Source organism: Cebus imitator, unplaced genomic scaffold (genome assembly GCF_001604975.1).
Source record: "Cebus imitator isolate Cc_AM_T3 unplaced genomic scaffold, Cebus_imitator-1.0 Scaffold224, whole genome shotgun sequence".
NCBI lineage: Eukaryota > Metazoa > Chordata > Mammalia > Primates > Cebidae > Cebus > Cebus imitator.
Window position 1 is genome coordinate 3,372,597 of NW_016107539.1, and position 21,184 is coordinate 3,393,780.

Sequence of the window (21,184 nt, forward strand, 5' to 3'; positions counted from 1 at the left end):
AGCAGGAGTGACACAATTGGCTCATGTACTTGGTGTTTTGATGAGGTTGTCAGACTGCGGCACCAAATTTAGAACTGCCACCTCCACACTTCTTGCTCAAATTAAAAGTGATATTTACTTAGCCAGGGTTGCATTTCTTGAAGCTGAGTGCAGCAGAGTCTGGGAACTTGCACCTCAGCCTTATTATTTTGTTCCTTTGCTACCACTGGCTTAATACGCCACTGTTCATTCATCAACCATCTCTAAGTCTAGCGTATCTCAGGCTTTGGGCTGAGCTCTGAGACTCACAACAGCAAAGGATGGCAAGCACTCTGCTCTCAGGGACTTCTACTTGAGTCATGGAAACAGATAAAAATATAAGACCGATTGGAGGGTAAGAGTGGACACTAGGAGAACACATGTATTTGTTCCCTTCCAGACTTGTTCTGTTGCCTTTAATTTTTTTTTTAACTATATCAGGGAGTTATGCTTCTTGGCATTGGGTTCCCCACTCCACTTTGCCCAGGCATTGATATTGGCAAATGCTTCTCTTCTCACTCATTATGTTATTGGCAGGAGCGCTTTGCTCAAGTTAAAAATTTCAGTCCAATAAAATGATTCCACTTACACCTTTTTTTAAAAACGCAAGATTAGACAATTCTTTTTAGGAACAATGACTGGGGCAAAAAGGAAGATATTAATTTTAGAAGCCTCTTATCCAGGTGAAACATTCCTTCTGTTTCTGGAAAACGATGTGTCCTGGGAGAGAAAGCATGTCTTAGTCTCTGCCACACACTCGCAGTGGAGTCTGAGAACTAATGTGATACATTTGCTAGAGAGGAATCAAAGAAGGGCAAAAATTAGGTATTTTTATTTCTCCAAAGATCTATGAAGTTTTAGGAATAAGTAATATGCAGGTGGGAAAATCTGGTCAGTTGACATGTCAGGAAAAGCCAATGATAAACAGTAAGTATGACAATAAACTCTCTCTCTCTCTCTTTTTTTTTTTTTTTAATATAGATGGGGTTTCTATGTTGCCCAGGCTCAACTCAAACTCCTGGGCTCAAGCAATCCTCCCACCTCAGCCTCCCAGAGTGCTGGGATTATTGGCATGAGCCACTGCACTCACCCCAATAGCCTCTACTTTTGGTTTTGCCCAGACTCCTTTATTTCAGCACATTTATTTTGTGCCAGCTGCTGTTTCTAGAACTCCTCTACAAAGTTCATACTATTATTCCAGTTTTACAGGTGAGACTCAGAATACAACTTCCTTGCCAAGGTTGTACAGCTAGTGAGTGGCAGAGCCAAAACCTATGCCTGGGTTTGTTAGAGTCCAATGCTTGAGAGGGTATGTTTCTATTTTTGATTGCTGTAATAAATCACCCCAAATGCCCCAGCACAATATATTACAGTTTTGAAGGTTGTAGGTCAAAAATGGGTCAGCTTCTAGAGGCTGTAGGGGAGAATCTATTTCCTTCCCTTCTCTGGTATCCAGAGGTCACCTACATTCCTTGGCTTGTGGCTCCATCTTCCACCTTCAAGGCCAGCAGTTCATCTCTCTCTTCCTTTCTGTGACATCTGCTCCCATGATCACATCTTTTCCTATTCCAACCTTTCTGCTTCCCTCTTATAAATTCTACTACACAATTGTTAGAATGGCCGAAGTCCAGAACACTGACACCACCAAATACTGGTGAGGACATGGAGCAACAGGAACTCTCTTTCACTGCTGGTGGGAATGCCAAATGGTGCAGCAACCACTTTGGAAGACAGTTTGGCAGCTTCTTACAAAACTAAATATACTCTTACCAACCATATGATCCAGCAACAGTACTCTGGTTTTTATCCAAGGGAGTTGAAAACTTATGTCTACACAAAAGCCTGCACACAGATGTATATTGCAGCTTTATTCATAATTGCCAAAACTTGGAAGCAACCACATGTCCTTTAGTAGGTGAATGGATAAACTGTGGTAGAGCCACTCAAGAAATATTATTCACCATTAAAAAGAAATGCGCTATCAAGCCATGAAAAGACATAAAGGAATCTGAAATGTGTATCACTAAGTGAAAGAAACAGTCTGAAAAGGCTACATACTATGTGATTCTAAATATACGGCATCCTGGAAAACGCAAAGCCATGGAGATCGGAGAAAGATCAGTGGATGCCAGGGGTAAGGATAGAGAGAGGGATAGGCAGATCAGAGGGTTTTTTTTGGCTTTGTTTTTAGGGCAGTGAAACTGCTCTGTATGATACTATAATGGTGGATTTATGCCATTATACATTTGTCCAAACTCATAGAATATACAGCATCGAGAGAGAGTGAGCCCTAATATAAACTATGTACTCTGGAGGACGATGATAGGCCAACACAGGTTCATTGATTTTAGCAAGTATACCACTCCGATGGTGGGGGATGCTGATGATGGCAGAGGCTGCGTACATTTACGGGGAAGGAATATAAGAAATACTCTGTGCCAGGCCAGGCGCGGTGGCTCAAGCCTGTAATCCCAGCACTTTGGGAGGCCGAGGCGGGTGGATCACACGGTCAAGAGATCGAGACCATCCTGGTCAACACGGTGAAACCCCGTCTCTACTAAAACTACAAAACATTAGCTGGGCATGGTGGTGCGTGCCTGTAATCCCAGCTACTCAGGAGGCTGAGGCAGGAGAATTGCCTGAACCCAGGAGGCGGAGGTTGCGGTGAGCCGAGATTGCGCCATTGCACTCCAGCCTGGGTAACAAGAGCGAAACTCCGTCTCAAAAAAAAAAAAAAAAGAAAGAAAAATAAAGAAATACTCTGTGCCTTTCTCTCAATTTTGCTGTAAATCTAAAACTACTCTAAATAAAATCTTTTAACAAAAGGGAATGATGATAATATAACAAAATGATAAAGAAATATAGCCATTTTGTAGAGCATGTCATATTCTTAGTGCCTACTTGAAGATCTGCCGTATTAAACCAAAAATGAATTAAAGCTGATGTCAAACTTACTAAATACATGAGCATCATTTGAAATTTCTAAGAATAAACATCTATAGTTTTCAAGTTATAAAAGTGGTATGATTCTCATTTCAAAGCCTATGTATCCTAATGGCCAGCGTTCACACTTTTCATCAAAGGATGCTGTTATAAATACAATCCATTGTGTGTACATCAGAGTGTAAGTTTGACTCACAGGATTTAATGGCAGGATGTGACCTGAGACACCATCTTGTCCAGTGGTTTTCAATCCTGGCTGTGCATCAGAACCTACTAGATCTTTAAGAAATCTCCATAGTGTTTTCCATAGAGATCGTACTAATTTACATTCCCACCAACAAGGTAAAAGCATTCCCTTTTCAACACATCAGTGTTAACATCTATTGTTTTTTTGACTTTTTAATAGTGGCTATTTTGACTGGAATGAGATGGTATCTCGCTGTGGTTTTAATTTGCATTTCTCTAATGATTAGTGATGCTGAGCATTTTTCATATGTTTGTTGGCCATTTGCATATCTTCATCTAACCACAGGAAAACAAGTCATTATACGAAAAAGACACCTATTTATCACAGCGCAATTCACAATTGTAAAGATATGGAATCAACCTAAGTGCCCATCAGCTGATGAGTGGATAAAAAAATGTGAGACGTACATATGCACCATGGAATACTACTCAGCCATAAAAATAACAAAATAATGTCTTTTGCAGCAACTTGGATGGAACTGGAGGCCATTATCCTAAGTGATGCAACTTAAGAACAGAAACCAAATACTGCATGTTCTCACTTGTAAGTGGAAGCTAAGCTATGTGTACACAGGGGCGTAGGGTAATATAATGGACACTGGAGACTCTAAAGAAGGGAGCGTGGGGGTGGAAGGAGGGTTGAAATTACCTGTTGGGTACAACGTACACTATTCAGGTGACAGGTACATTAAAAGCTCAGACTTTGCCACTATATAATCACATCCATGTAACCAAAAACCACTGTACCCTAAAGCTATGAATTTTTTAAAGAAGAACGTTCTAGAGAGCCCCTAATAGTTCAGATACTCAGTCCCCAACCTTAGGGTATTCTGAATAGCAGCTACAGAATGAGATTTTAGGGCATACAAATTTTAATACACTCCCCAGGAAATTCTAAAATCTTTGGAACCAATGCTATAATATACCTCTTTCATTATTCAGGAAAGGAAGCCAAGGCCCAAAGTCTTAAATGTGAATGACAACAACCATAACCTAATATGATAATGATAGGCACACTTATTATCTGCCAGGCACCGTGACATGTGCTTGTATTATATCTGACGCTTATGCTATAGGTACTGTTATTATTCCCACTTTACAGATGAGAAGCCAGAGGTTCAGGGAGGTTATGTAACTTGCTCAAGGTAACACAGCTAGTAGGTGGTACAGTCAGATTGCAGAGTTCTTACCCTCAACTACTGGGCTATAGTACCTCTTCTTAATTTATATGTATCCATCACGTAGTAGAACCTGACCGCCCTGGAAGCATTGAACATATCGTGTTATACTCCAGGATAAAGTCAAATAGGTAAGTATATGCCTCAGTTTTAACACTGCCCTCATGTGGACAAAATTCTGTTGTCTTGTATAATTTACCAGTTTCTGAGGAACTCCTGAGTGCTGATAACGGCAGTGCACATTTTGGGGAAGGGAATATATGGACTATCACTGGGGACTATGGTAAATGTTTAATAAACAACCACCTTTAATTCTCATAGCAATTCTGTGAGGTAGGTACTTTTATCCCCATTTCACAGATGAGAAAACTAAGGCAGAGAAAAGCAGATGCCTTGTTCCAGGTCACACAGCCAGTAACCTGCAGGGCAGGGATTGCAACCTAGGTCTTCCGGGCTTCATGTTTTCACCCCACTGCTTTTATCTTATCTGCTGTAACCCTTCAGTCTCCCCCAGCTGTCACACATACTCAGAAGAGATCCGTGGTTATGCTTGAATCATATTGCCCACAAAGATGCTGAAGCCCTAACCCCATGTGAATGTGACCTTATTTGGAAACAGGGTCTTTGCAGATGATCAAGTTAAGATGAAGTTATTAGGGTGGGCCCTGGTACGACTGTTTCCATATGATGAAGAGGAAATTTAGACATGAATAGAGAGATGATGACATGAAGACGCAGGGAGAAGATGGCCATCCACAAGCCAATGAGACGGGGCATGGGACGGGTTCTCCCTGATGACCCTTAGGAGCCAGTTCTGCTGACAGGTTTATTTGCCTTCAGCACTGTGAGACAATACATTTCTGTTGTTTAAGCCACCAGGGCATGGTGCTTTGTTAAGGTAGCCCAAGGAACGAATGCAAATATTTTCAAAGTGAGCCTGCGGCTTCAACCTTTTTTTTTTTTTTTTTTTTCCACAAAAACACATCCCCCCCCCCTCCTTCCCCGCGAGAGGACAGACGCCCTTCCCAGAGCGGCACTGACCTTCCTCGAAGTGCTGAACTGTGTGGGTCGACACCACCACCGGGACCCCGTTTGGAGTCCTCACGTTGTCCTGAAACAGAGCATGCAGCATTGTGAGATGGGTCTCTGGGGGAAAATCAGAGCCTCGAAGATACAAGGGTGCCTCACAAAAATCAAACTTAACTTAAAGGCTGTGTTTCTAGAAACTCCCCAGCTTTCTGTCACGCCTCGGAGAACCAAAATAACTCACTTTAAGTGTGGACTCCAGTTATTATGAGCGCATACCACTCACTGGCGGTGCCTCAGCTCAGGGGACCCCACACTCACAGGAAGCTCTGCTGCATGAAGGGGACCCCAGGCTCAAATAGGTATTTGTCAAGTCAGGGGTGGGGCAAAAATTTAATACGCTGATTCTGAAACCTGTTAGGTTATCCTCACTCCACACACAGACATAATTAATCAGCAGCCAGGCCTTTACTCAACACACTTGTCAAATACAGGAAGTTCACATATATATATATATTTTTTTTCTGCTGATGGTTACTGCACTACCTTGTAAGTCTCCACTTCTGGTTCATTCTCTTGGTCTTCAGCTCTTTGGGGAACACTCATTTGGTTACCCATTGTACCTATAACGGAGAGAAAAAGAGAGAGGAAGTGAGAAAGAAATCAAAACCCAACGAAGCCAAAGTCTTACCTTACACGTGATACTAAGGTGCACAGGCCTGACAAGTTGCCCATGGTTGTATTATCACCAGCTGAGATCAGAACAAATTGCTTGTATCAGTCTGTTCTCACACTGCTATGAAGAAATACCCGAGACTGAGTAATTTATAAAGAAAAGAGTTTTAATTGACTCTTTGTTCTGCATGGCTGGGCAGGCCTCAGGAAACTTACGATCATGGCAGAAGGGACCGCCTCACAGGGCACCAGGAGACAGAATGAGTGCAAGCTGGGAAAATGCCAGATGCTTATAAAACATCAGATCTCGTGAGACTCACTCAGTATCGCGAGAACAGCATGGGGGAAACTGCCCCTAGGATCCAATTACCTCCACCTGGTCCCACCCTGGACAGGTGGGGATTATGAAGATTACAATTCAAGATAAGATTTTGGGTAGAGACACAGCCAAACCATATCATTGCTTACATTTATTTTGGGGGAATAGAAAGGAGTTTCTGGATTCATCTATTCAAGAGATTTAAAGTTAAATGCAGTCATAATTTTCAGTTGCATTTCATTGCTGGGGGAACATATTTATCATCATGAAAAGTGTATTCAGTGCAGACAGCATTTTTTTCTTTCTTAGCTAGAGTCACAGCTATTATATAAGATTTTAGAATGAGGGCAATTGAAATAATAGTAAGTTTTAGCTTTTTCTGATTCTCAAACTAAATTAATCCCCTATACAAACCTTTTATGCCACTGCCTTTTTTTCATAGCATTTAGCAGGGATTGTAATTACATACTTACTTGCATATATCTTCATGCATTCATTGATTTAACACATATCATCATGTGTCACTTAACGGCGAGGAAATGCTCTGAGAAATGTATCATTAGACAATTTTACGGTTGTGTGAACATCACAGATGGTATAGCCCACTACACTCCTGGGCCGTATGGTATAACCTATTGTTCCTAGGCCACTAACCTGCACAGCATGTGACTGCGTTGAACACTCTGGGAAATTGTGACACACTGGGAAGTATTTGTGTACCTAAACATATCTAAACAGAAAAAGCGCAGTAAATACATAGTATTATAATCTTTCGGGACCACTTAGTATACGTGGTCCATCATTGACTAAGGTATCATTATGCAGCACATGACTGTGTCTGTTGAGCACAACTCTGCACCTATTGCTGTGCCAGGCACTAGGGTTACAGCCATGAATTAAACAGGCAAGGGCCCTCTGACTTCATGGAGCTGAAACATGGTATGCAGGGAGACAATTAACATATGAACAATAAATCCGCAAACGAGGTCATTTCTGATAGTTCAAGGCAGCATGGCACGGTAGTTATGAGCACAAACTCTAGAGCAAGACTGCCTGGGCGTGAATCCTCTCTCTGCCCCCCATAGCTGTGTGCTCTTGGGACAGTTAGTTAGCCTCTCTGTGCCTCATGAGACTGCTGTATGAACCCAGTGAGTTAATGCTTGTGATGTGGTTAGGACAATGTCCAGCTTATGCTAAGCAAAACATATGTGTGTGTTAAACAAAAACACATAGAGTTCTAAGTTTTGAATAAAAGTAATTTTTATTTTTTTTGAGATGGAGTCTCTCTCTGTTGCACAGGCTGGAGTGCAGTGGTGCAATCTCGGTTCACTGCAACCTCCGCCTCCCGGTTCGAGCGATTCTCCTGCTTCAGCCTCCTTAGTAGCTGGGATTGCGGGTGCATGCCACAACACCCGGCAAATTTTTTTGTGTTCTTAGTGGAGACAGGGTTTTACCATGTTGGCCAGGCTGGTCTCGAATGCCTGGCCTTGTGATCCACCCACCTCAGCCTCCCAAAGTGCTGGGATTATAGGCATAAGCCATGGCGCCCAGTCGAATAAAAGTAATTAATAACATAACATGAGACGGGATCAATATGGGAGGTGGCAGGTTGTGGCAGTCCTGGGTAGGATGGTTCCATTAATGTGGTTATTGTCCCATAGGTGGAGGGCAAAGTCGGACATTTAATTTATGTCTCCCTACCACAAAAAATTGTAAGCACCCTGAGGTCAAAGGAAGTGTCTACCTTAGCCCACGTACCTCCTTATCTTTGCAGTGTGTTTGCATTTATTGGGAGATCGATTATTGTTTATTAGTCACTGACGACAGCTCTCACAGATGAGGAGCGGACCTAGGGACACGACCACATCATCACCAAACCTCCGAAGAGCTTTGTTATAATAATGATGATAAGAGTAAATCATTATGTAGGATGTTCTCAATTCCAAGCTCTAATTTCTGAGGGCTTCACCTATATTGTCTCATGTAGTCCTATAGCACTCCTGTGAGATAGAGGTGTCACGACTTCATTCTTTATACAAGGTAGCCAAAACTCAGGGGGGGTTACATTATTTTCCACAAGTCACCCAGTTAATGAGCAAGATTCAAACACAGTCTGGCTGTGCTTCTAACCACCGGAATGTTTTGCATATTACTAGCTCCTCTCAAAAATGAGGGAATGGACCTTCAAGACTCACTAAGCGCAAACATCCAGTGAAGAATTGGCCCCTAGCATATCTGATTTCTATACAAGGACACTTGCAGCTACTCCACAGGCCTGCTGTCTTGCCACCTAAAGCTCTTTGGCGCACATAATTCCAGTGTAGTCCGTCTCCAAAGACCTTGCTGCTGGCTTATCTGTTCTAGTGGCTCTCAGAATAAAAATGAGAACTTTTGACTTCTGGCTAAAAGGAGCCAGTGGGTCATCAGGGATTCTTGTGGATCTCCTGCCATTGGTGTGTTTTGACTCCCTGGGAGCAGAAGCATCGAGCAATTGGATATTGAGGAGGGCAAAAAAGAAAAAAAAGGGTCACAGATCTCACCATGTGTTCTCTTGCAGGAATTTAAAACATAACCAAATATGGAGCTTGTGTATGTTTTCTGATGATACCACATAATAAAGCTGAGCACTGCTAAAACATATAGGACACTTGTTGTTTTGCGCTATTTTCTATTTATAAAATCCATGACTCACACACTTGCATCAGATCCTCACTTCTGTCTGTTAATGGGACATCATCAATAGTATAACAGTGAATCCTCAAGATTAGGATTGGCAAACAGCGGTGGCCAGATTCAGCCCACTGCCTGTTTTAGTAGGCCAGTGAGCTAAAAATGAGTTTTAAATTTATAAACGGTTAAAAAAAATCAGAAGAATTATAGAACGTGACGCATGAAAATTAAAGTCAAATTTTGGTATCCACAAATAAAGTTTTGTTGGAAGATACCCATGCCCTTTTATTAATATATTGTCTATGATAGTTTTCATGCTATAACGGCAGAGTTAGGCACGTGCAGCAGAGACCTATCTGGCTCTTTACAGAACGTTTAGCAGAATTTGAACCTACTGTGCATAAAAATAATGACAACAACTCTAAAAATCACAGAAATGATAGAATAATAATAACATTTGGTGAGTGCTTACCATCTGTGAGAAACTGTTCTAGGAACTTTATTTATAGTAAAACTAATTTGCTCTTTGCAGCAAACCAATAAGGCAGAGGTATTATTATTTCAATTTTGCTGATGTGGAAACAGAAGCATGGAGGTGAAATGTGTTAGTTAAGGTTACACACAAACACGTGTGTTCCTATATGCACATGCAAGAATATATATACACAAAGTATGTCTAAATTCAGTCTCAACAAGCTTTAAAGTTATTATTATTATTACTATTTTTGAGACAAAGTCTCACCCTGTCGCCAGGCTGGAGTGCTGTGGCGTGATCTTGGCTCACTGCAACCTCCGACTCGCTGGTTCAAGTGATTCTCCTGCCTCAGCCTCCTGAGTAGCTGGGATTATAGGCACGCACCACCACGCCCAGCTAATTTTTGTATTTTTAGTAAGAGATGGGATTTTACCATGTTGACCAGGATGGTCTCGATTTCCTGTCCTCATGATCCGCCTACCTTGGCCTCCTAAATTGTTGGGGTTACAGGAGTGAGCCACAGCACCTGGCCTTAGAAGTATTTTAACAGTAGGTTTACAAGCATTATTTTAATGATCTTACTATTTAATGTAAATTCAATTCTAACCGAGAACTACTTTCAATTAATGCTTGAGGTTATGAAAAATCTTGGAGCTGGAAGATCCGTGATGAAGGGAAGCAGGAGAGAAGCTTTTTCTTCCTACAGAGTTGGGGTAACATTATTCTGATCACTGCACATCCTAAGTAGCCTCTCAGCCACTTCAAGGTGAAGGGGACTGAAAGAAGGAAAATTCAATGGCATGTCTTTTTTAGTGATTACCTGGATTCAGACACCGTCACTTTCCACCAGCAGTTTTAATGCATGTGTTGTGAAATTGCTCCTGCCTGTCCATCAACCTTTTAAAGAACAGGATTTATCTGGGTGGGACAAAAGCAAAAGGTTACTGCCATCTATTGGTTGACTTCAGTATTAGCAGAAATGAATTTATTCAGCCTACAGGGCGAGATCCAAACAACTAGGAAGGGCGAAAGGAGCATTTTGATGTTTTGCAATGAAGCCTTCTGTTAACAGCTGGCAAGAAGACGGCAACTCCTTCCGTGCCCGAAAGGAACTAGTGCTAATGATAACCATATATGACTTGTGTGGCGAGCTTGCCACATGGCAGCCCAGTGCTGCAGCTCTGCGTAGACATCAGTGAAGCACACAGGATAGGAATGTGGGCTCTAGAGTTTGGAGTCCCTCAGCATTCTGAGCCTCCCTGCGCCTCAGTTTCCTCATCTGTAAAAATCGAGACAATTATAGCCTCCATCTCAAGGGGCTGGTAGGAGAATTAAATCACTGAATATAATAAGCTAAGTGCCCTGAACAGGGCCTGGCACACAAGCACCATGCAAGTGTTGGCACGAACAAGACTCTCAGAGATATGACCTTTGCTCTTTGAAGTCAGTTACCCGCACACGTGTCTGGTAGTGAGACTCTACCGAGGAATCTGGCAACATTTCTGATTCCCGTGATCCTCTCATCAAAGAGTCAAGTTGGGGCCCTGGAATTTGTATTTATAGCAAATGCCACAGTGATTCTCATGATTAGACACCTATAAAAAATACTGTTCACGCCTGTAATCCCAGCACTTTGGGAGGCTGAGGCAGGCGGATCACGAGGTCAGGTGATTGAGACCATCCTGGCCAACATGGTGAAACCCCGTCTCTACTAAAATACAAAAAGTTAGCTGGGCTTGGTAGTGCATGCCTGTAATCCCAGCTACTCAGGAGGCTGAGGCAGGGGAATTGCTTGAACCCGGGAGGTGGAGGTTGCAATGAGCCAAGATTGCCCCACTGTACTCCAGCCTGGCAACAGAGCAAGATTCCATCTCAAAAAAAAAAAAAAAAAATACTGTGATGGGGAACATTGTCAAGGCTTTCCAGGAATGAGGGTGTTCTAGGACACAGGCCTCTCAGGCTAAAACTGAAAACCCCGGGCAAACCAGAATGACTTGGGCGGAGACTTTTAAAAAAAATCTTCATTTAATAGATGGGAAAACCGAGGCTCAAGGCAGTTCAGACAATAATTCTTGTCTGTGATAAAGTTTTCTCCTATTTCCCAAAAAGGGGAAAAATAAATCAGAGTTTTTTTTTTTTTTAAAATGATAAACATACTATTGAAAGAGCGAGCTTTCATTTTTGAAAAAGAGAAAGTTTGAATGCGGTGTTAAAATGCCCTTTCCTTCTTGAACTGATCTTATGAGTGTTTTGTCTTTATGACCTTATTTTACATTAAACATACTGAGCTGCCCTATGGCAGGGGGAGGGGTGTTGTTTTTGAAATGAGGCTTGTGTTTGAGGGTTTGGCACTTTGCCACTGGGGGTTAAGTTGATTGTGGGGTTTCAGACTTTCCACTTCCCCTCGTCCTGCCTGCGTCCTGGGGGCCCGTCCCCAGACTGCGCTGCACGTGAGAATCTCCGGCAGAGTTCTGAGATCCTCATGCCCAAGCCCCAGCCAGAGGGATAATAGCAGATTCTCTGGGATGGGGCAGGCATCAGGGTATTTTCAAGATCTCTAAGTGATTTCCATGGCCGAGAACCCCTATTTTGGATATTTCTGGGGTGAGTGAGTGAGTGTCTCCTTGGGTCAGAGAACTCTCCTGGCTGCTGCCTACCCTGCCCTAGAGAACCAGGTCTAGGGATTCTTAGACTGAGGAATGGTCTCAGGCTTCGGGGTCCACAGACCACGGTCAGCCCAGGCATCTGAATACACTCACATCCCTTCTGGGAACACTGCTTTGCTGGCGCACTGTTTTGTCAGCTTGCAGATCAAGAGAACTGTCCTGGGCCTCCAGCTTCCCTTCCCCCGGAGGACAGGGCCAGCTTTCCAGCCGGTTGTTCAGAAGCAAGGCCACAGGCCCCCCAGGACGTGGGCAGAGGCTGCCTGAGTCCAGATGTTCCTCTCTCCTGCGTCTCTGGCACTCCCCTCTCTCCTCTTGAGAACAAGAGTTCTTGAAAACCAGAACATGAGACCAGCCTCTGTAAATTCCCACAAGTTGTGGGGCTTTGGGCAAAGTGCTTGACCTTTCTGAATGTATCCTTATGTGGAAAATGACAGTATTTATAATGGTAAAAATAATAAACACATTTGGAGTGTTTTCTTTGTGCTGAGCAGCTCTGATTTGCATATATTTGCTTCTCTTGGTCCTCCTAACAACCTGCTGGGTTAGGTACTTTTATTTTCCCAGTTGTCTGATGGGAACCAGGAGCACAGAGAGGTCGAGGCATGTCCTGATACATCCTGGGAGGGGTAAAGGTGTTGGGAACATGCCTGGCAGGGCGCGCACCTAGTTGGTGTTAGTGATATAGGTGTCTCAAAGTCAACTCATGATGGCTCGACTTATAATATTTCAATATTATGATGGGTTTATAGGGATGTAACTCGGTTGTAAGTCAAGGAGTATCTCTATCTATCTATCTATCTGTCTGTCTATATAACATATTTACAATGTCTAGGGTATTTTAGTTTGGTCCCAATTTTCCAGGACTATATATTTCACATTTTGGATCTTGTCCTATTCCTTGATGACTTAACATTGCTTTGCTAAAGTTTTTCTTTTTGGAAACATGCTGGTCTTTGTTTCTCCCTGACAATAAGTAGAGCACAGTGTTTCTTGAGCCAGGGGCGATTTTGGCCCCCAAGGGGCATTTGGAAATGCTTTCATGCAGTTTTGATGGTCAGGTTTCAGGGTTGGGGGTTGTGCACTGGCGTACGGTGGGTAGAGCCTGGGGATGCTGCTATATACCCCGCAATGCCTAGGACCGCCCCCTTCCGCCAGCAAAGGATGGTCTGCTTTGCGGAGGTTTGCTAGTGCTGAGGATGAGGGACTCCGCCCTAGTGCTTGGGCTTGGGGGTTTCCTCCTGGTGTTTGAGGCCAGGTGTCACCTGGGGATCTGCATTTCTGAAGAGCACATGAGCAAAATCGTCCATGGTGGTGAAATAGCACAAGCCCTCTGCCTGGGCTCCCCTCTGGCTCGTGCTGGCCATGTGCGTCCAGAACAGATTCCCTGCATGGGGCACCTGTGAAGATGAGAAGGGCGTGGCCCAGGTGTTGTATAACCCGGTGGCTGGTGCACAGCAGTTGAGGAATAGAGATAAGCTGTTAGTATAAGCCTTAAATAAAATGGGCCATAAATTAGCAGTCATAATGCCAACCATTCCTATAGTACCTACCTTATGCCAGGCATTCCTGAATGCTTTTCTGTGTTAACTCGTCACTTCCTCATCAGAACCCTATCCAGCAGGGATTTTTATTGTTCCCATTTTGCAGATTCAGAACCTGAACCCAGGGAACTTAAGCACTTCACCTCAGATCATGCTATGGATCAAAATATGTCCTTCCAAAATTCGTGTGTTGAAGCCTGGGCCTGCAATATGGTTGCATTTGGAAATGTGACCTCTAAGGAATCAACGCAAAAGGAAGTCAGAAGGGGGGACTTGATCAGATAGAATTAGTGTCCTTATAAAAAAAGACCCGAAAGAATACTCTCTCCTCTCTCTCTCTGTCTCTCTCTCTGTGTCTCTCTCTCTCAACTGTGTGAGGACGCAGCAAGAAGGCAGCTGTTGGCTAGCCAGGAAGAGTGATCTCTCCAGAAATGGGTCAGCCAGAACCTCGATCTTGAACTTCCAGCCTCCAGAAGATGAGACAACAAGTGACTGTTGTTTAAGCCACCTGGTCTATGGTATTTTGGTTACTGCAACCAAGGCTGACTAATACAGATCATCTTCTTGTAAGTGGGAGAATCAGGACTTAACCCTCGCAAACTCAAGTCCAGAGTTTAGACTCTTAACTTTCTTTTTTTTTTTTAATTATACTTTAGGTTCTGGGGTACATGTGCAGATCATGCAGAATCGTTGCATAGGTACATAGGTGGCAAGGGGGTGTGCTGCCTCCATCCCCCATCACCTGTATCTGGCATTTCTCCCCATGTGATCCCTCCCCAACCTCCCCATCCCCTGCTGTCCCTCCCTTAGCACCCCCCCAACAGACCCCACTGTGTGATGCTCCCTTCCCTGTGCTCATGTGTTCTTATTGTTCAACTTTTGACTTTCTTACTTTCTATTGTCTCTGCTGCCGTATACGTGATGCTATAATTTTATGAATTGTTTTTTGAGATGGATTCTTGCTCTGCCGCCCAGACTAGAGTGCAGTAGCGCGATCTCGACTCACTGCAGCCTCCGCCTTCTGGGTTCAAGCGATTTTCCTGCCTCAGCCTCCCATGTAGCTGACATCACAGGAGCCCGCCACCATACCTGGCTATTTTTTTTCTGTATATTTAGTAGAGACAGGGTTTCACCATGTTGGCAAAACTGTTCTCTAACCCTGACCTCAGGTGATCTGCCCACCTTGCCCTCCCGAAGTGCTGGGATTACAGGGGTGAGCCACCGCATCCAGCTTTATGAAATAGTTATATGTAATATAATACAACATGGAATATAAAATATTTGTTGCATATTCATTCTTGCAATGGGAAAATTGTAACTAGACAAGGAATATATATGGTACAATCTAAAGTAAGGATTAGGCAGGGCGCTGTGGCTCTCGCCTTTAATCCCAGCACTTTGGGAGGCTGGGACGGATGGATCACTTGAGGTCAGGAGTTCGAGACCATTCTGACCAACATGGTGCAACCCTGCCTCTACTAAAAATACAAACAATTGGCCAGGTGTGGTGCCACATGCCTGTAATCCCAGTTACTCAGGAGGCTGAGGCAGGAGAATTGTTTGAACCTGGGAGGCAGAGTTTGCAGTGAGCAGAGATTGAGCCACTGTACCCTAGCCTGGGCGACAGAGCAAGACTCTGTCTCAAAATAAATAAATAAATAAATAAAATAGAGTGAGGATTGCATAACTGAAGGGTCACTGATAATCATTGTAAGGATTTCGCACCAGGGCTTGGCAGTAGTCAGGGGAGTAAATGTTAGTGATTGCTAACATTATTCATTTATCATGTTAATGCTCTAATTGTGGTAGCTCTGCGTTCTGATCCATGAGTGAACTGGCCTCCTGGAAGCTGCCCTCAAATCCCTCCTCCTTTACATAGTGATTGATGGCCCATGTCGCCTCCTTGTCGTTACAGATTAACAATAGGCCCTCCTCCTGGACAAAGGCCAAACGCCAAACCCCATGCAAACTGGCCTGGGGAAAGCACTTCTGAAACTCCATCGCCAGCAGGCAGCTAGATGACTGTTGAATGGAAGTGGGGTGGTTTTGAAGGGTGGAATGCTGACAGAATGAGTCACCAAGTAAACAAGCGACACCTTATCAATGCAATGGAATGTAGGTAAACCCCAGGCCCTTTTCACCACCCAGCTGAGGGTGACGCCAACATGGCCAGGCCGGCACACCCAACAGAACCAGCCCTCTGCCCCCAAGGTCAGCAAAGACCTTTTAGGGGGAACAATAACAGACCCGCTCTGCCTGCCCCACATCCTGCAGCTACTGTGTGTGCCTGCACAGTGCTAGGAATGCAGTAGCTACGATCAGGAGTGCCGTGTACAGTGCTACAGGTTGCCTACTGCACAAGGGAGCACGAGGAACTGAAATCCAGTCCTCACTGTGCTACCCAAGCCCTGATTCCTGGTATGGGACTTTGTGGGTCCAGGGGCAGGGGTGCCTTTATTGAAATCACCTTGGCTGTTTCCGGGATGCTTGGTGATGGATGTTTTGCTATTGGAGTACTTAATTATGTTTGCACAAACAGGTGGTAATCCTAGACACCTTAGAGCTCATTCACATAGTCTTATTGAACCAAACATTTTTAAGTGCATGATAATAGCAGGTAATGCTAATTGGAGGCTTACTATGTGCCAGGCAGTGCCAGGGTGAGCAAAGCAGGGCACAAAATGCAGGAAGGCAACCCTCTCAGGTGCAGAATCGGCAGGAGAGAGTGAGCGCCTCCCTGCATTTTATCCCTCAAAAATATAAAACACGGGAAGGTGCTTCACCCTTGCCCCAACCCTGGTGCCAGGCACTTCACACACATTGCCTCCTTTTCCCTACAGAAGCCCATTATTCCCAGGTCGCACAGATAAAGAAACCAAGGCTGAGCGATGCCATCCCCTTGTCTCGCAGATGTCAACTCCATGAGGGTAAGCACCTTGCTAGTCCTACCTGCCCAAGAGTGGCAGTCAGAAAGCTACAGAGAGGTAGAGCTGTGGTTTGAGCCTAGGTCTGCGTGACTCAGGCATGCAAATCCTAAGCTGCCTCACGGTAGGGCACCTGGCTTGAAGAGAAGCTGCAGACACAGAGACAATCAGCTTACATCTAAGACTCAAGCAGGACAGCTGGTCCTGCACGGTGCAAAGGTACCCCCACCCCCAGCCCAAAGCCTTTTTCAATTCTCACCCTCCATGTCTGTCTCTTGTCCTGGTGAAGCAGGCAGAATTCATGGGCTTTAATGGGCCGATCGTTTTCCCCAAAGCCCACGGCTTTTTCCTAAAAACAAAACCCTTCCGCGTTCCAGAACTCTTTGGAGAAAAAGAATCTTCTGTGATTTGGGACATTGCTTGCTCCCTACCCTCGCTTAAATGAAAAACTACTTTAGCATGCCCTGCCCCATCTGTTGTCTTTGTTCAGGATGAGGCACCTATACACACCCTGAGTATATACACCCAGGACCTGAAGCGCTGTGATCAGCTCAGGATCCCGACGAGGCTGAGGCGGGTCGGGCCCTGGACTCTGGGGGGAGCAATGTAAGAAGCACTACAAAGCTCAGTCATGGAGATGAAGAGTATTTTAACATGACATTTATGAAAATTGAAATTAACGCTGTTCCGGATCCCATCTTTCCCTGGCATGTTCACATTTTGTTCATCATGGGTGTCTTGCCATTAATTCTGACTTTAAAAAGGGTCGTGTTAACATACCATTCATCTCCGTGACTGAGTTTTTGGCGTCTCTTAAATTTCGTGCCCAAGTTGAGAGTCTCACTGGCTGCCCCCTCACCCCGGGCCTGACTGGACTTCAGTTCCACAGCTTCCTTTTTATGAGACCTTAGTCAGTTCCAGCTCCCTCTTCCCCCAGCCTCACGTTCCTGGTTGTAAATGGAGATGATGGTAAGGTAAGGGTCACTAAGTGCAGAGGTATTTACGTGCGTTAGTCCCCTCCGTCCTTTGATCTCAGTACTGTTATTAGGTCCATTTTACAGATGAGGAAACTGAGGCCCAGAGGGCTGAGGGCACCCAGCCATCCCAGGGAGGGGGGCTGAGGCTAGCATCTGGCGGTATGGCTCCAGCATACCCGCACTCTAATTGCAATGACTCTTCCAGGCAGAAAACTGGTTCAGAGGGAGATGCAGACAACGGGGGTCACGCAGCCGGGATTTGAATCAGCACCTGCCTCACGGCGTGGTCGTGAGCGTTAAATAAGATTCACAAAAGGCACCCCACAAGTCCTTTTTCTTGTCTCCCCACTTCTTTAGGCAATGCCTGAGGTGAAGGCTCAGATTCCACTCGGCTATGGGGGATTCTTGCCCTGCCGGATCCCCAGATCACACAGCGTATCCCTCTTTCCACTGACTTCTCCCCAAGTCCTGCGCTTGAAATGACCCTCAATGGTTCCACCAATTAGGAGCTATGTATGTGGCTATGCACCGACACTGACCACATTGTCACTTGCTCCTTGTAACGCTGAAGACTTTGAGATGAGTGCTATCTTTGGGCCTGTTTCACAGATAGGGAAACTGAGGCTCACACACACCCAAGGCCATACAGTGAACAGAAGGCAGAGCTGGGATCAAATTCGACCCGCTCTGACCCCTGACTTCTATTTGACACTGTCTACCACCAACAACAAACCCTCCAGCGATGCCTAAAGGATCTGAAAGCCATTACCTGTTGAGTTCCTGTGGGAGTCTCTTCAGTCCCCTGGTGTCACCCGGAGCTGCTCCTAAACAGGGTCCTGGGTCTCCAGTGGGTGCTGCCTAATGCCTGGTGGAGCCCGGATCCCTGCACTTTGCTTCCTTGTCCGGAGCCTGCTGGCTGAATACACAGAGCAGGGCAAACACAGCCTGGGTGGAGTCTTCCCTTCTCCCCGATCGTTCTGCAGAAATAGCTTCCCCTGAAGTGGGGCTGCCCTCCCAACTCCAATAAAAACTGAGCATCTGACTCCTCTCGCATTAATGCCTCCCTGGCACCCCAAGTATTTTACCCAGTGCTTCTCACCCACTGAGGCTTCCGGGTTGACCTGGGTAGGCACTTTCCTTCCCCAGTAACCATAGGTCATGGTCAGAGCAGGGAAAACACGTTCTGTGAGATTTTGCGGTCTGCCTTTTACCTTCATTTGCTCTAGAACACCACCTCCACCACCGCCTAACCACCAAATCGGAAGGAAATAGCTTCTCATCCACTCCACTGTGCCCAGTCATGTAAACCTTAATCACTAAGGGGTTTGGACACCAGAAATCAGGCAACCTAAGGGTGGTTTATTGCTCTGGAGACACACCATGATGTGGGAAAGGGCATTCTTTTTCTTTGCAGGCCAGAAATTCGACAGGCTATGCAATGTATTTAATTCAAGCAAGGATGTTGTTTAAAGTGTCTTACAAGTGACATATACAATAGATTATGAGGGCATGAATTAACATATAACAAAAGAAGATAGGAAAAAAATTGGCAACATCAAGTGAGAACAGGATCGAAAATAAACGTGCATGTTGATTTACAGACTTGGCTATGGAGGGTTTGCAGAAATGGCTTTGAGCTTCCCAACAGCCAATGCAAGAAGGGAAACATATTAAGTTACACAACTTAGTACTCTGGAGAAAACATTCAAGAGAAATGCAAACTAATAATTATTGTGGTTTTATCCAATAATATACTCAGCTTCACGCCCATCATGAATACTTGTCAAGTACCAGACTATATATAAGCCCGAGTTTACAGAGGTGAGTAAAAGATGCTGGTTCTCTACCCTTCTTATGCTCAGAGTCATTGAACATAGAATCCCATAAATATAAACATAGAATTACAGAGTGTGATCCTCATTGTGAAAGAAAAGCCAAGTCAGCTAAGAGAGAGAAATAGAGAGAGCTGGGGAAGGCCTCTTTCAGAAATCAACATTTAAGAAAAAAAAATGCTGTTTAAATAAAGGCTGAATACAGAAGCAGGCACACCATAACTAGGGCTGTAAACTCGATTCCAGTTCAGGGCTGCACGTGTCAATCTGGAATGTTGTAAACCCAATTAACAAGCGGCTGCCATGTACACACACTGTGCTGACACAAGCCTGGGGGCTCAGGAGCTTGGGCTCTGGCCCTGGGTTGAGACAGAATCAAGAATCGGATCTCGATTCTTGCCGATCTGCTGTGGGATTACGAGCAAGCTACCGCAGTACTTCCCTAAGCCTCTGCCATCCCCCTTGGCTGGGGGCTCCTTTGTGTTTATTTCGCATCTATTCTTGTATCCCCAACTTCTAGCACCCTGCAAAATGAGGATGGCCACCTCTCTATGAGAGACTACGTGCTCTGCAACTCCTGGCTGCTTGGACTTGTTCACATTTTTTTTTAAAGTCAGAGTCTTGCTCTGTCACCCAGACTGGAGTGCATTAGTGCTATCTTGGCTCACTGCAACCTCTGCCTCCAGAATTCAAGCAATTCTCCTGTCTCACCCTCCCAAGTAGCTGGGGCTACAGGTGCATGCCACTATGCCTGGCTAATTTTTGTATTTTTAGTAGAGATGGGGTTTCTCCATGTTGGCCAGGCTGGTCTGGAACTCCTGACGGCAAGTGATCTTCCCGCCTCAGCCTCCCAAAGTGCTGGGATTACAGGTGTGAGCCAACACTCCTGGTTGTCTTGCTCTCTTTTCAATTATACGTGGCAGCTACTGCCATTTGGATGGTATATTAGTCTTTGAAAAGCCTTTGGTGTTTATCTGTCCATTTTATTTACGTCCACAGTGAAATTAGAATCTTTTGCTCCCATTTTACAGGAGAAAAACGTAAGGTTTAGAGATATGAGCGATTTAGGAGATTAGGAAAAATCATTCAGGTGGGGCACATCAGCACGTCTGGCAAACTGTAGACCAAGCATCAGCTGGTGGAGTCAGGAGCCGTGATGCAGGCAGGACCAGCTACGTAATTTGCTGAACCCAGTGCAAAACGAAAACGATGAGCCCTTGGCTCTAAAAGCAGGGAAAAGTACCATTAAAGGCATGAAACTTAAAGCGGTTTCTCTTCTTCATGGTCTCTTTCTCTACTTGTGATGGATTTTACTTATTATTCAAAGTCATTCTAAAGAAAGAAAAAATAAAAATGTAAATGATCAGCATGAATCTTGCCCTCCTTCTTCAGATCGTGCAATGCTAGTTTGAAATGCAATGAATTTGAGTGCAGCATCTCCAAAATCACATGACTTGTATTTTGTAGTTTGTATGGGGCCTACGTAGTTTGTTCTCACTAAACGCTGTGTAGAAGTAATTCACCTGATTTTACTTTACATCTGGATAGTCACACATTCTACCAATGCTCTCTATCTTCAGTTTATTTGTGAGTGTTATAAATAGATGCTCGGTGCCACAAAGAGAAATTAGCACTGAGGCATAGGATCTTTTAGCAACACACTTTTTACTTCCTGGACTGCAGGAAGAGTACCC

General features: G+C 44.6%; 1 protein-coding gene across 10 annotated transcripts in view; it reads right to left on the bottom strand.

Annotated features, from left to right (window-relative positions):
* The window catches only part of BCAS1 (brain enriched myelin associated protein 1), a 118,795-nt gene extending 99,977 nt beyond the window's left edge, over positions 1 to 18,818 (bottom strand). For all 10 annotated transcript variants that reach the window (XM_037727264.1, XM_037727261.1, XM_037727262.1 and 7 more), the window contains exons 1-3: positions 18,428 to 18,818; positions 5,958 to 6,034; positions 5,427 to 5,496 (exon numbers count right to left, since the gene is read on the bottom strand). In XM_037727264.1, the coding sequence (XP_037583192.1) occupies positions 5,427 to 5,496; positions 5,958 to 6,029 (142 nt within the window). In that variant the 5' untranslated portion in view covers positions 6,030 to 6,034; positions 18,428 to 18,818. The remainder of the gene's footprint in view (positions 1 to 5,426; positions 5,497 to 5,957; positions 6,035 to 18,427) is intronic.
* Positions 18,819 to 21,184: the final 2,366 nt, after the last annotated feature.